General features: G+C 41.4%; 2 protein-coding genes across 2 annotated transcripts; one reads left to right on the plus strand and one right to left on the minus strand.

Moving 5' to 3' along the window:
- Positions 1–252: 252 nt before the first annotated feature.
- On the minus strand, positions 253–5,822 carry LOC103361683 (transmembrane protein 144). The gene is made up of 12 exons (XM_008287828.1): positions 5,747–5,822; positions 5,505–5,651; positions 5,239–5,361; positions 4,469–4,568; positions 4,174–4,254; positions 3,939–4,017; positions 3,605–3,684; positions 3,063–3,181; positions 2,753–2,872; positions 1,682–1,779; positions 956–1,009; positions 253–803 (listed from the first exon to the last, which is right to left on the minus strand). The coding sequence occupies exons 1-12, from the start codon at positions 5,820–5,822 to the stop codon at positions 720–722; spliced, it is 1,161 nt and encodes a 386-aa protein (XP_008286050.1). The 3' UTR covers positions 253–719.
- A 1,161-nt stretch (positions 5,823–6,983) lies between these two features.
- gask1b (golgi associated kinase 1B) lies at positions 6,984–14,597 on the plus strand. Its single transcript, XM_008287823.1, has 4 exons — positions 6,984–7,942; positions 9,026–9,243; positions 10,694–10,920; positions 13,303–14,597. The coding sequence occupies exons 1-4, from the start codon at positions 7,054–7,056 to the stop codon at positions 13,508–13,510; spliced, it is 1,542 nt and encodes a 513-aa protein (XP_008286045.1). The 5' UTR covers positions 6,984–7,053; the 3' UTR covers positions 13,511–14,597.
- The last annotated feature ends 807 nt before the right edge of the window (positions 14,598–15,404 follow it).

Consider the following 15,404-nt stretch of genomic DNA (forward strand, 5'->3'; position numbering starts at 1 on the left):
TCCGCCTCAAGTTAGGTGTGCGGCATAAGTGACCACGGTAGCCGGTTTAAAAAGAGCTGCCTGTGTGACATTGAAAACTCTGACTTCAGGCTCAACATGCTTCACTAACATTAATTTTGCTTCATCCTACACTCCTCTGGTGTGAACAGGGCTCAATGCAGCCACATCCAGCTGTTGTATATTTAGAACCCCATTAAACAGCAGCCTGCACTCATTCACAGAGGACATTTTGAATTGAACAGTTCACATAACTCAGAACAAACGGGTTTATTTACACTGGACACAAGCTCATTTGAAAACATTTTTTTAAATATTGCAACAATACAAACAAATGTCAAAGTAATATCTGATTAATATAAATTCAACTAGCTCAAGAGCAATGCATTTAAAGTGCCTTTTTGTTTGCAGCAACTGAACTGCTGAAAGGACAAGTACAGAAAGCGTAAACAAATACATTTTTTTTTAAAAGACAAGCACACAGTCCAACAGCAAACGTCTTTGACACGTCAACTAGAAAGCATTCCGACAGGTTCCTGTGAGGCGCTGCCGCCAAATGTTCACGTTTACCTAAGCTTACCAAGCTTTAGATTAAGCTTCCCGTGGATTTTGTATTTCAGACAGGGTCTCTAAAGTTTTTTAAAAAGGAAACTTTTCAATTTTCTCAGTGACAGAAAATATGACAACTACATGATGTCTTTACATGACAGCGTTTTGCATCTCTAGAGCTTTGAGAAGGCAGTCATTATGGAGCCGGCCAGCACCACGCATGTCGCCAGGAAGAAGATGAAGCAGTTGGATAAGCCCTGGAGGAAGACAGTGTGCTCTGTTAAACTTTTTAAAATCATAAATGCCCTCTGTTGGACTGAAGTTTAACTTAAAGTCATGTTTAAAAAAAAACATGCATTTACAGAGTACAGCGAGCATTAACACTGATCAGTGTCGTTTTGCTGCTCACCTTAATCTCTCTGAACACCAACGATCCCCACAGTCCTGCAACCAGACCGTAGCCCTGTGAGAAGACCACTGATTATAATTGTGTTCTTTTTTTTGCCATCAGTTTCCAGTCTATTGTATTTTAAAGGTTTTGCCAAGGAGAGGTTTATAAATCGCACACAATGCTTGAGCGATACAGCCTGATTCTACACTGAACCCAAAGAGCCAAATGTGGCTGGACTGGACTATTTATTCTGACATCGTCTGTGACTACAAGAATCGAGGGAAATGAGGATAAATGGAAGTTGAGGCCAGTTTAATTCTGTTACGCTCTACAAACACGCACGTTCTGCATTCACAGATAATCAATAAAGGCTGTAAATAATTCTCCATAATGGCTTAGTTGCTACGTTCCCTGAGAATGAATAGTAATGCTTCAAGACTGCTTAATTCCTTTCAACGATCATCAGGCCGCAAACTCACGAGCAAACTATCGGCATGAAGACATGTCAGTAGCAATACTCTTGATAAAAATGTAGCGTGGTGTTCTGATTGCAGTTTTATCAGGCTGAAGATGAAGGCATCAACTATCACGAAAACCTGCAAACAAAACCTTGAGTAAAACTACCCTGCAAGCGTTCTACTTCAACAACAAACAGCGTGTGAATCTTTAATTTGAACCTGTCTGTGCTGGTCTTTTTTTACACGGTGCTCATTTTGATTATGTGTCAGGACGTGTTGTACTCACCGCTGTGACAATAGGAAAGGTAATTACAGAGCTCAGGTAGTCATTGGCCAGGAACCAGAAGTATGTGGCCAGTGCCCTCATCAATCCAGTCAACAGTCCTGATAAACAAAAAGAGACACGAGTACAATTGTGTGAAAATACGCTGTGAATACAAAGCCAACGAGCAGGAGTTCACAATGCAGGTTAGTCTGTTCAAGAAGAAAAACACCAATTAAAAAGGTGCCTGGAGATAAGTGCAGCCTATTAATTTTATATGCTCGCATTCAAACAGCTTCAAATGAGGAGTGTCTCCCCGACGCATTCCATCGATTTTTACTAACGGAGCAGACACTGACATGGTGACCCACCCAGCCTGCTGGGAGCCAAAGTGTAGACCTACACTCACACGCCACGCTACGTGATTGCACATGCAGCTTCACAAGGGAAGCTGCCACATTTCCTCCACAACAGCTGATTCTTTCTGCCTTGGCGAGGGTCAAACCAGAGCTATTATTAGAAACTGTGGTGGCCTCGAGCAAATGGGAAAATGAAAAATCAAATAAAAAAATCAATCCACAGTTTGAAGACTGCCTGGGATTGATTGTACAGGGTGGCATAAACTGGAAATACATCATAAATATTCCAGCTTCACATCAATGACTTATTAAAGTCAGACTTAGTGAGCTCTATCATTGGAATTGAATAATTTTCTATGGACAGCAGAAATATACCAGAGACAATGTTAAGTTTTGACTCAATGAAGCACAACAATTAGGACCTGCAGCTGAGTCAGCAGGAGGTGGTTGGGGTGGATGGACGGGTTTACATGTGCACAGTTATGTTTTGCATCCACTAATCTGTAGTTATCAACAAGTAACAAAGTACTTTGGCTGCGGGTTTTTCTCAGTTACAAAACCCCCACAACTTTTATGAGGCATGACCAATGCCTAACATATACAAAAAAAAAAAGTTTAACAATGTTGTAGTAGTTACAAGTGGATATTGTATTGCAAGACAGTTGATATATATTTTTATACTGCAACCTTGAGGAGGAGGAGGAGTGTTTTTTTTTTTAAAGAAATGGTGTGCTACCTGGTAGGATGGCTCTTGAGTAAATTCTGGGCTTGCTCTTCATGGCAGCACAATAGATGGCAAAGTAGACTGTGCTTGTAAAAAAACTGCCACAGCTATGTGCGTAAATGTAGTCAAGGTCTGTGAAGACAGAAACAGGAATTGGTTTAGATATTGGACAGAAATGTTATCCATAGATTCACAGTGGGAGCTCGTCTTACAAGTAATATGGGTGTTTTAAAAATCTTTTCCATAGTTTCTTCAAGTTGAGTACATTAACATTCCATAAAACGCTAAAAATTGAGAGAGCAATCAAATGCTGAAATCATACCATAACGACTGGCTCCATAGTACATGCTGTCCTGACACAATGAATGGTTCTCAATGTAGAGGATGGGTACAAAGGTGGAACCGTACAGCAGACCCACCACGACAGCAAGCAGGCAACCACTGATGAAAAGAAGGCAGGATAGACTGAAGAACTGGACAGAGGATGCATTTTAGATCTCACTGATGTTTCCACAGAGCAGAATGTTAAATATGTGATGTTCATTTTTCACAAAGCAGATAAACGGATGGTGAATGTAAAGCAATAAGAATTATTCACAGCAGTTTGGGAAGACTGTGTGAACCACTGCTGCTGTTTTTGACACGATTGTTTTGCAGATGCAACTGATTAATTATTAAGTTTTATCTCATTAAAGGAAACACTTTGAGACAAAACATGTCGATTGAATGAATAAGAGGCTTTATGTAAAATACATCATTTTACCTTTGATCTGCCCTTGTGGAAAATTTCTAATAAGAATTTTAGCAACAACAGTTCAGCAGCAAAAACACAGAACTCAGTGACTGTTGCTGAGTGAAGCTCACATGAATCGCCTGGTCTTTGGTCCAATGGAATCTATCCAGAATTCAGAGGATCTTGGTACATTGCTGCTTGAATCTGTTCTCTGCAAAAAAAAAAAAAAAAAAAAAGGAGACAAAACATCCTAGTTTGTAGTCAGCATGTGTCTTCAAACAAACGACACCATCAGAGTACATAAAGCAGGACAAAGTTATCATAACTCACTTTGAGAATGGAAATGGACACTTTCAGAGAATATTAGAAAATGTTAATTCCTCTGCTTTCGCCGTGATACAATAAATTACTTCTCAACAAGAGGCGAGAAAAATAAACTCAGCATCCAGTCGATGACATACTCACTCCGTCGATTAGTAATGGAATTGATTCGGCATTGGGATGTAGCTCCACGTTCACTTTCACAAAGAAAAAGATCAGACCACTGAATTAAAAACAACAAAACAAAGTCCATTAGCCAAAATGGAACTCAAAATGACAGCAACAAACAACCACGACTTGGTTTTTCTGGCATCTGAAGCAGCTATTAGACGATACTGGCAATAAGGTGGGAGACGTTACTTTCAGATTAACAGCTTACCTGAGCAGACACAAGCCAGCTCCACAATAGTTTAATATCGGCAAAGAAACTTCCTGAGCATCAATCCCAAACCAGCCAAATCTGTGAGAGACAGTCACATTCACTTTCATTTGACTTTGCTGGAAAACGCAGTTGATCACATTTGGTGGCATCTTTATCACAAGACAACAGTGTTTACTCTGTTGATGTACCAGAACGATCCTGTCAAAGTTGCCGTCAACAGAATCAAGGTCATCCAGAGACAGGAAGTGTATTTTTCCCCATCTGTACTCGACCACACATTAATTCGACTCACCTAGAACTGGCCCAGCCCATCAGCAAACTAAAGGAACCCCATATTAGAGTGCCGAGGCCGAGTCCAATCGCTTTAATGATAGTAACAACTGCTATGTTTCCTGTGAACCACATGAATGGAAAATTTAGCAACTTGTACATGCTAGAGCAAACTATCAGTTCCTGTTTACCTTTATCCATGTGACTATCAACACAATTCACATATTAGCAGATAAATGCTAAATTTCCGTCTGCAATATCACCTGTTTGCAGTGTAGGTTATAATAAATAACTGTGTTCAGAGGTTGTTCAGGCATGAATGTTGTCCATCTTCTAGTCCAACTCTCAGCAACAAGGGAAATGACTGCATTTTAACCTATGTCCAAATATTCTATCAACATTCTGGAGATTGAAATATTTCATTTTCACTCCATTCACCATCTTTTGTGCTGTCCCACAATGACACGTCCAAGGAAACGAGGGGAAAAAATAAAAAAAATCATACATCTAGTAGTGGGGCAGGCAGTGCTCTTCATAGTGGTAAAATGTAGCGTGAAATTGGGACACACTGACAGCGTCCTTAAAATTGGCCACATTTCTCTCACATAGGACGACCAACGTCATCATTTTAAGATGGATTGCAGCAAAAGGACTCTCTAAGTTGGATGCTTTAAATCCATCTGCTGCGTCTTAACATCCACACACTTGAATCAGACTTGATGCTAAGACACCAAACAGCCACTAGAATAAAGAATGATTTGGGCTTGAAGTTGTGCTTTCATGAGACAGTACCTGTAGCCGAGGTCACACCTCCCAGCATTGCTAAAGGGTAGAATTTGGGTGAGTGAAGCATCAAGTCTCCAACCATTGATACAGCCCAAATGGCTGCAGAGTTTACCCACTGAAAGAACATCCCTGTAACCAGAACACAAGCCATATTATCATTCTGTATTGTCTAGCTCCAACTGCATGTATATTTTCTTTATCTAACTTCTTTAGGTGAAAAGAAGTAACTGTGATCAGGAATCTTAATAAAAGAACAAGGGCTGTTTGCTTACCATCTCCTGTCTCTATTCTTTTCACAGGAACAAAGCTGCTTCCACACAGAAACACAGCAACCCCATTTGCAGCAATTCCGTACACGAAACGACTGTAATTGGTTGAGTTACTGATGGAAACATTCTCGTCTTTGGTACCTGGATGGGCTTCACAGCCAAACAAAAGTCCAAGATTGTCAATTTCAAACCGCAGCCTCACGCAGCCCCACATATCCATCACAGACTAATTACAGATTACGTACCCTCAGCTCTGTGACAGCTCACCATCAATAACGCGGCAGCAAATAAAAGCAAAGGTGAGCAATTTGCTTGGAGCATGTTAAAACTTAAAAAAAGCATGTTATTCCTTTGGCTGAGAAAGGGCCACAATGTGTGTCTGCAGTGGTGAGGACAGAAGGTCAGCCAGGTGCTGCCAGTTATTCAATCTGGCTCCCAAAGAGGAGCAACAAGAACCACACAACCAGAAAACACCTGTTTGAAATTAGTGATTTGATGGGTTACTCATTAAGGTTTATTCCATGTCGCTTTGAATATGTAGCCTCTATATTAGATGTATAAAATTATAGTCATATTAAATAACTTTACAAAGCCTGTCTAGTGAAGCAGCTAAATAATAATAATAAAAAAAAAGAGCCTCTGTGTAGGTCTGATGACTCTTTGGCCTGGCGTGACAAGGAAGACGGCACTTATCTGTATTTAAGGACACAGAATAAAGACAATAGCTCTATATATAAATCCGTTTTCAGGAAATCCTGTGGCTCCTGCGCCCGCCTACATCTCCCTCGTAGTGGGGAAATGTAGGTTTCCTGCTGTTAATTGTTTCCCTTGTCTAGTTTATTCTGTTCATTTCTATTGTCTCTCCTCAGCGTGGACAGCTTGAACTCAGTCAACTAAGAATGAGAGAAATGAACCACTAGGTGTCGCCTGAAACATGTGGAAATCGTCTTTAGGCCTAAAAGGTCAAACATTGTTTAATTTAAAGACTGTGTCAGGGATCCTCCTCACCTCTGACCTCTGTAGTTAAATGTGATCATTTCCATAAAGCCCTCAATATCTTTCACAGCTCTTATAATGTCTTAACGCTGTGAAATCTGGAAGATGTGCTTGTACCTTACTGGGCTGAAATATTTACAAGGGACAAAACATTACAGGAACCTTTATATGTTATAATTTGATAAGTTTTTAGGGGCATAATATTACATTTGAAACCCCATGCTTTCTCGGGGGATGTCCAACGAATTTCAGGAATTAATTGAATCAAACAAAAACATCCATCAGGTGTCCCTGAAGTGCTTATCAAGGTACTTCACCTGAAAGTAAGCATGCACCTAAAGAAGAAGAAAAAAAGTCCTGGAGGGTTCAAGTTGCTTCACGTTTGGGTTGTTGGGTGGTTTCCCAGCCTGTCCATCCACTGCGCAGTTGTCTCCCTGCGCTCGATGGCCACAAATCCTCCCTTCCAAAATGAGTTTCGGAAGTTGTGCGCTCCTCCCTAGTTGGAGTTTGGCGCAAAAAAAAAAGACACTCACCCGTGATAATGACATGAGTTCTAATGGGGAAGTCTCGCTTTCACTGGCTGTGCTTCCCTTTTCTGAAATTGACCAGCAACTTTTGGAGGTGTCCTCTTTCAAAAAGAACTTTGATCATCGCGACCGTATGTGTGGTCTATTTGTTTTTCGTGGTTTCACAAGTCGGATACACACAGCAACACCGGGGCAGAAGGATTGATAAGGACAAGAACCGGCGCACCCGTGGACTGTATCATTTGGAGACTAACGGTGCACTGCCAGACTCTGCTGACTTGCAGACCGGTGCGAGCTCTGTGGTCCCGACCCGGTCCAACGTGGTGTACATAACGCTTAAGTCTAAGCGTCTCAAACCAGCACATATCCGAGGCACAATCCGGCCAAAGCTGAGGAGAAAAGTGAAAAGAAATAAGACGGACAATCTGTCTTTTACGCAGAACAAACTTGGCACTTTGGAGCGGGACAACGGCCAAATTAAGCACAACTTTTCACCCAGGACGTCCTGGAAAGAAAGCGGGGATGTTGATTACAAATCACTGGATATAGCTCAGAAATCTCATAAAGATGCAGAACCAGACTCTCAGATTAGTTCAATCCGAATTTACAGCCAAATGGCACCGCCGTGGTTCAGCGCACAGGACGTGAAAACCATGCGCTTTCTTGCGGATGGCAAAGTTTTGCGCATGAAAGAAGTCTCTCGTGGAGACAGTCCATCACTCCTGATATTTGAGGGTGAGACAAACGTTCCGCCGGCCAACCAAAAGCACACAAAAACGATCAACGTATGCGGAGGGCAGTGTGGAGTCATCCACAGCCCTGTGGAGAACACGGAGGTCTTTGCTTTCCATTTGGACAGGGTTCTGGGGCTTAATCGGACACTGCCAGCTGTAAGCAGAAAGTTCAGCTTTTTACACGGTAGGTCATGAAGCATGAGGGCAAAGTTTCTTGTTATTTTCTTCTTATTTTTTCACTGCGGGTAAAAGATGGAGGGTTATGTCTCACGGCAACAGTTTCTCACTTTATTCTTCAGGCTAAGTAAAACTTATCAGTCGACACTCAGCATTCAAAATGCACATTTCTGTACACCTCTGTGGAAAATGAGACAAAACATGACTAACCGTGATGCAGTAAATCCATGCAGCTTTGCCATATGGGGCCACTAATGGTTATCTGTGACCTGCAGATTAATCACATAAGCATTTGTATATACTGCGTTGATCCTTGAGTCACTTAATGCCACTGGTGAGTTAGTGTAGCAGTCATCACATTGAAAGACACTGAAAATGTACTTGAACAGTGCAACAGCAGGGTCAAGACCATGAGTCAGCATTTGTACTTAGAGGACAATCAGTCCAGTCGTATTCAAGACAAAAATGTACAATAAACACTATCCCCATATGTCAATAGTACAAGAAGCATAACACTGAGGGAATACACATTTTACACTTTGTTCAGGGTTATGGAAATCTACTGAACAGGTTAAAGTAAGAATGTGCTAACATATTTAATAATGGATTCTGAATTTACAAGATAGTCATTGCTACACAAAGAAATACAATCATAGTTTTACTTTGCCACAAAGGCTGGCAGCACATTATGACTTCTTCAAAGGGATAAAAATAGATTTTAGGGGCACAGACAGCAGGTGACCGCAAGCCTATGTCCTCTTTTCTCACTTTCTTACATCACCATTTTTCCATCTATAACAAATATCTTTGAATGTTTTTTACATTCTATTAGTTTAAAGTGTTTATAAATATGCTGCAGAGAACCAGAAAATACATCTTGGCTCAGTTTTAGACTGCATGTTGTGAAATCTGCAGTAATCTCTGGCATTCGGTGCCCCCGTCATCATGTGAGACAATGTTGTAATAAATGTTGGTGTTGTTTCATCCATCATGTCGATAAGCAGTTAGCTTTTCCAGGATGAAAGTGGTTTAAGATGGAACAGTTGGTGTGAACTGACCACATGATCCCTCTTTCCTTCCTTTTTTTTAGATGGCCAGTCCCGTCCAGTGGTGTCATGGGATGCATCTCTGTACCCAGAAGGCCTTGCTGCAGGCTGGCCCACTGTGAGGTTGACATGGGGGGAGTACCAGAGCTCCCTGAAACAGAGATGTTGGCATAAAAACATCAGCCCAAAGCCCGACTCTGGCTGCTCCACAATTCACCACTATGAGTGGAGCAAACTAGCTCTGTTTGACTTCTTGTTACAGGTAACAAAGGCAGTCAGAAAAATCACAGCTCACTGTGATTTGATCCATATTTCTGTGAGTGCAGACAAACATGGCAGCAGATTTTCCTCTGTTTGCTTTTGTGCTGCTGAAGCCTCCCTAGCCTTATCTGAATTCCAAAAATGCTTTTGTAAAACTTGCTTTTGTCTGACAGCAACAATATGCCTCAACAGCTGTTATTACTGAAAAACAGGCTAAATATTCTCTGAGGTTTTGTCCTTTGGCTGCATAGATGTCTTGTTTCCTGTGTGGGAGGCCTCTCACATCAGATTTTGGCACTGTGGCCACGTCTCCTGTGAATTCTTTAATTCATCCTGATGCAGTGGGGAGAGAAATCTTTAAATGTTTTCTCAAAAATAGTTACCTCAATAACCAATTTGTAGCTCATAAATTGCCTATTGTGGTTAGAATACCATAGCTTTGACCTTTGGTGAACAATCATTCGTGTTTTAGTCTTCAAAGCATAAAAAGAATAAATGAATGATGAAAAATGCATATTGTGCAATTAGAGAAACAGATTCCACAGGGCACATAAAACATCTTGCCAAAGAACTGAACATAATGCAGTCATTACACTAATTGGTTGGTAACTGCATAACAGAGAAATTACATCTGTTCATATCACAGACAGAAACGATCTTATCCTGACCCGACTGTCTCATCAGGCTGTGTTGTGAAAGGGAACAGAGCCTGCTGCAGTTCTTCTAATGAACACCTGTATTGCTGAATCCTCCTATATACTCAATTAAAGTCAAACAAAAACATTAAGTACACTTTCACAGATTGTTTTGTTTTGTTTAGGGGTACAGAGGTATGCTTTCACTTAATGCTCTGGTGGATCCAAGTTTCTTTAAAAAGGTGCCTGTTAGTGGCAGGACTCCCATCTGAAATGAAGAAAATGCTCCATCCTCCCGCTTTAGTAGCACCATCTTAAACCTCACAATTAAGCTTACAGAGCAAAGACTGAATGAATGAGGGTTGTAGTAGTTGTTTGGTTGGCGTTCCTGGGGGAGTATAAATAAGTGTTAGAGAGACAGGAGGTGCTGCCTGATAAGCTTAAGATAATCCCGGGTGCATTCATGGGACTCAGCAGTGTGATGGTTTAATTGATCTTTCACATAAATGCAGTTTTGCCAAGAAGACCAACCTGCTGGATATGTTTGCTTTGCCAAACCATTTCCCTTATCTTTATCTTGTAATAAAATGATTGTGTAGCCTGTGAAAATATGTAAAAGGGAGGCAGTCAATTCTAAAACAATATTGTCCAGGGTGATAAAAAGCCCCAGTGTCTTCAAATAAATGGAAAAAAAAAGAGAGAATAAATCCACAAATGTCAGTCTGAAACTCCATAAATACCACCCCCAGCTGTGCTTGTGCTCTCAAGACATCGACACCGAGTGCTTTTCTGAAGGAATGCGACCTGTCTTTTTAGATTCACAACCGTCTGGATCGCGGCTGCTGCGGTTTCAGGCCTCGGCTGGAGGACGTGTGCGTTGAACTGGGCCACCGCGCTGGATGTAGCGACCAAAACCGCATGCAACTGGCAAACATCATCCACAGGGGTCACGACCCCAGACACCTGGTCTTCGCCAACAACGAGGGGTTCTTCGACCGCAATGAGGACAACTTGGACTTCCGGCTGCTGGAGGGAATCAAGGAGTGAGTCTGAATGACAACACTGACAAAAAATAAAAATAAAAAATCTATTATGTGCTGCAGGGTGGTGCAGTTGGTAGCACTGTTGCCTCGCAGCAAGAAGGTCGCCGGTTCGCGTCCCAGTTGTGATGTTATGGCTCCATTTAATTAATATATTCAATAGATTGCAGTAGAGTAATGAAGATGTACTTGGATTTTGTGGATTGTCAGAAGCTGAAGTGAAAGTCAACAGCAACATGTATTTGTTTGAACACATTGCTGTTGACTTGTTTTTTTTATTCATGAGACATTTGTATGCTCGGATTTGCTCCTAATCTTGTGAGACTCAGAGAAAAAAACATTTATCAGACTTGGAAAGATAAAATGCACCGCTGGTCACCACTGGATTGTTTATTAATGCTCAGTGATAAGATAAAAACGTTCCACGGTGAGGGTTGGTTGTTTTCTTCTTCAACAAGCCAGGATTCAGTTGTTTTCTGTAGCTTTCTCAGACGTTCTCATCCTCCCCTCGTGACAACATGGTCGAAAAATTCCAGCATGCGAAGCTGACGAGGCAGATTGGAATCTCAGCGTTGGGTCTTTGCCAGATCTGTTATAAAACTCTGAACTTTGTGGAAAACAATAAACAACCACAAGTCTGAATCCGTCATTATTAAAGACAACAAACTGTCATTCTTAAAACCTTCAAATCCCGACGACCTTTAAAAACGTGCTTCGTCCTTTTGAGATCTCCACTTTTACCTGACTGTGTTACAAAAAAATGGAAGTAAATATTTAGATGTGGTTCAGCAAAGTCGATGCGTGGTAGTCTGGTGGCGAGAGTAAACCGTTGTAATGTGCTTCTTTTTGTTTATGCCTCACAGGTCTGTGGATATGTAAACACACGCTGCACAAACATGGCGTTCATTTCGTCCTTTGATCAATAAATCAGTGAGTCACACCGCTGGGGAGACAGCGGAGAAACTGTGGTTTGGCAAGGACACTCCCTGAACACGCATCCTTGTGATGCTCAGCAAAACTGGAGCTTCTATTCTGGGATTCATATCAGATGTAAAGGCTAAATTTAGTTGTTATGAGTTGACGCAAGATCACCCATTAATACCTGACTTCTTTTAATGTTGTCCATCAAGAGGCGTTTTTTTAAAAAAAAATCTCTTTTACTTTTTCAAAGCCAAATAAACTGACATTTTATAAAAGGCAAACTCCAAACATGCCCATCATGTAGTATTGCAGTGTGTTTACAAACCTCAGCTGCTTAAAACTCTAACCTTATTCAATTAGTGCTTTAGCAACTGCTCCATGGATCTTCCCCGGCTGTCCTCAAAGTCAACACCATCATTTCCCATGTTTCTGTTTTTCAGATTGCCTACGTGAATATATCTCCAAGGTCAAACGAGTCTAAAGGCTGCAATAAAACCCAATTAAATCTTTGAAAACAAGCCACAAACTAGTATCTGTAAATCAAATAGAACTTCTACCATTGTTTATTCACAGTTGTCTACCAGCCACACTGGCTCCATAGACTAGCAGTCATCCTTAAACCTGGTTAGCTTTGACTTGTTCTTGTTGGAAAGGTGTCACTCGCTCACATTCAAAAGAAAAAGAAAATATGACCAAGCTGAGAACCAACTCCAACCCTGCCTGCTCCAACCAGCTGCTGCACAGCCTCACACGATGAACTCCTTTTCCGTCTTTGTTGATATTTTCTTTGTATGAGAGGAGCTTTTACCCACTTTAAAGCCGGTGCATCGTGGCACATTTTGTGCTGCAATTATGCATAACCTATCATTTTACCCAGGTTAGATATACAAACTTCCTGCTGAATATGTAATTGGGTAGCTGTAATTTCTTCCTGCAAAGATGGAAAAGAACCACAGCAGCAGTTTTGATTTCAAGCTGGGTAATGTGAAAAGGCGAGCTGTAGTTAAGTTTCGGGAAAATGTCGAAATGTAATTGATTTAATTTTGTCACGTCTTTGCGGCAACTACGTTTATGGGTTTTGCATTTCAGCAAGTCTGTTAGACAGCCGGCAGTAGCTAAACACTCTGTTACTATTAGCAACCGTTCACCACAAGTGGAGCTGAGCTGATTTTATAGCTCATGTTTGTTAGATCTATGGCCAAACAAATGTACCAGTGGGAACTTAGCTTAGAGCTTTTACTGTGTAAAGTAGGTGACTAATAAATCTGCTTCCTGTTGTCCTCCTACTGTTGTTGTTTTCTGCGCTTTGTCTCCATAGTTACACATATTAGTTTGACTTTGCTGATGGTGGTATACCGCAGGATACTTAACCTAAACTAATCTGATTAATTCTACAGCTCTGCCTCTGAAGCACCTGAATTCCAACGTACCGACTCGCTACCGATTTGTTTTACGTCCCTGCAGGTTTCCGGAGCAGGCCGTGTCTGTGATGAGGAGCAGGAAGCTGAGGGAGAAACTCCTCCAGTCTCTGTTCCTGGACCAGACGTACTGGGAGAGCCAGGGCGGCCGTCAGGGCATCGACAAGCTGATCGACGTCATCGAGAGGCGAGCCAGAGTCCTCCTCACATACATCAATGCCCACGGAATCAAAGTCATTGCAATGAACGCGTGACGAGGTTCACACTAATCATGTGGACGGAGTAGATGAACGGTTGTAACTTCACCATGTTCTGTCAAACTGTCCTTTAACACTGAGGTGCTGCGGTTTTATCTCTTCACATTTTCAAAGTAGTCAGAGCTAAAATATCAGAAAATGTCCAAAACTGACACATATGATGTAATTTATGCCCATTTTTACACTTAAATCAGAATAGCATGAGAGCATACGCTGTCATGTATGAAAAATAAGAAAAAGAACATATTTATAAAAACATATATCCTGTTGCCAACACAAGACTTATTGTTGTGTGAATAACTCCGTTAAAGCAAGCCATTCACTGACACTGACCAAAGAGAGAAGCTCATGTTTGTGTGGGAAACTAGGAAAGATTTTAACTGACTCTGACTTCTCCGAGTGAACTTTTATGGAAACTAATTAGGTTCACTTCCTTCTTTTGACTGTTCATTTGTTTCTTCCCCAGAGGCCAGCCGGCTGCTATCACTCTGAACAGAATATGCTGTAGTTATAGCTTGTGTTCCTCCTGAGGCCTTCCAGCAGGTGTAATTTCCATTTCGTGTGAATGGAATGCTCTAAATCATAAGTCATCTTCTTCTGTGCTGCCTGTGGGCAGTAAGTATTTAGAGCTCAGTAAAGCGTCTTTGTGCAGCTAACAAGCCACAACCCAGATCTGCTCGGGTCGACTGGGGTCACGCAATTTACAGTGCACTAAAAAAAATTTTGCATACCTCGTGTACAGACTTCTTTTTGACACACTAGGATGCCTCGAAGCTTCACCTCGCCTATAATTTAATGTTTATAGGAGTCAGTACAACATCGCTAAGTATGATGAGCATTATATGTAAAGACACGTGTTTGAGCAACATGTGGACACACTGACTGCACATTTTCAAGTGAAGACCTCTAAGATGAGAAGTCACACAGTGTTATTCTCTTTTATATGCACTCTTGTTTCTAATTTGACTGCGGAAACATTTTTATCTGTCGACACTTTCACTGTACTTATTTATTTTTGTACCTTCTTTTTGTAATTGCCAAAGAAGTCTGAACATCAATAAAATCATTTTTCTCTCAAATACCACCATTTTCAGTCATGGAGGGTGATTTTTTCTCTTAGCTTTTCATTTTACCTTAGCGGACTTTGAGTTGTAAAGACAGCAACACTTAGCTTCTTCTTCTTCTTTTGTTTACTGTGATTATATAGGACGTTTACCATTTATATTGTCTTAAGTGACAAAGCCACCATCAAGTAGCTATTCAGGTGACAAATAATCAATAGGAATGCATTGGCAAAGGCACTTTTTCCTCATGTCTACTGGGTATCAGTCAAAGCATAGTCAGAAATAGTCTGTGCCTTAGAAATCTGAGCCCGACTGTGGTGTCTGCTTTTCCTGCTGTCGTAAACAGTGTGCTTTGGGCTCTCACAAATGGAGTCGATGGGGCTTTGTGAGTTATTTTCTCCTGTCCGTGCCGTGCATTCAGTGGGCTGTTGTTTTAACCCCTTTGCACCCGCATTAGTGCGTCAGTGGGGTTCATGCCTCTGTGTGTTTGTGTTAGACGGACCTCTGGAGTTCCCAGCATGCTCCACAGCAGATCTTACTTTCTTTACACACATTTGTCTATGCGTATTCTCTCACAAAAAAAAAAAAAACGCACACACAGACAAAACATGGCTTTTGACCAGTTCGTTTGAACACACACACACACACACACACACACACAGACAAGCATTAGGAGCTGGACCTTCACCGACAGCTCGCTGCTCTGCCTACATTCAGTGTCGCTCAGTGAAACTGGACCACTGTGGAAATAGTGTGGATACTTCTGCAGGTCAAAGGCTGCACTCCAATTCGACAAACAAGCCTTTACGAGCAACCACCTACTCAGT

Source organism: Stegastes partitus, unplaced genomic scaffold (assembly GCF_000690725.1).
Source record: "Stegastes partitus isolate 25-593 unplaced genomic scaffold, Stegastes_partitus-1.0.2 Scaffold523, whole genome shotgun sequence".
Taxonomy (NCBI): domain Eukaryota; kingdom Metazoa; phylum Chordata; class Actinopteri; family Pomacentridae; genus Stegastes; species Stegastes partitus.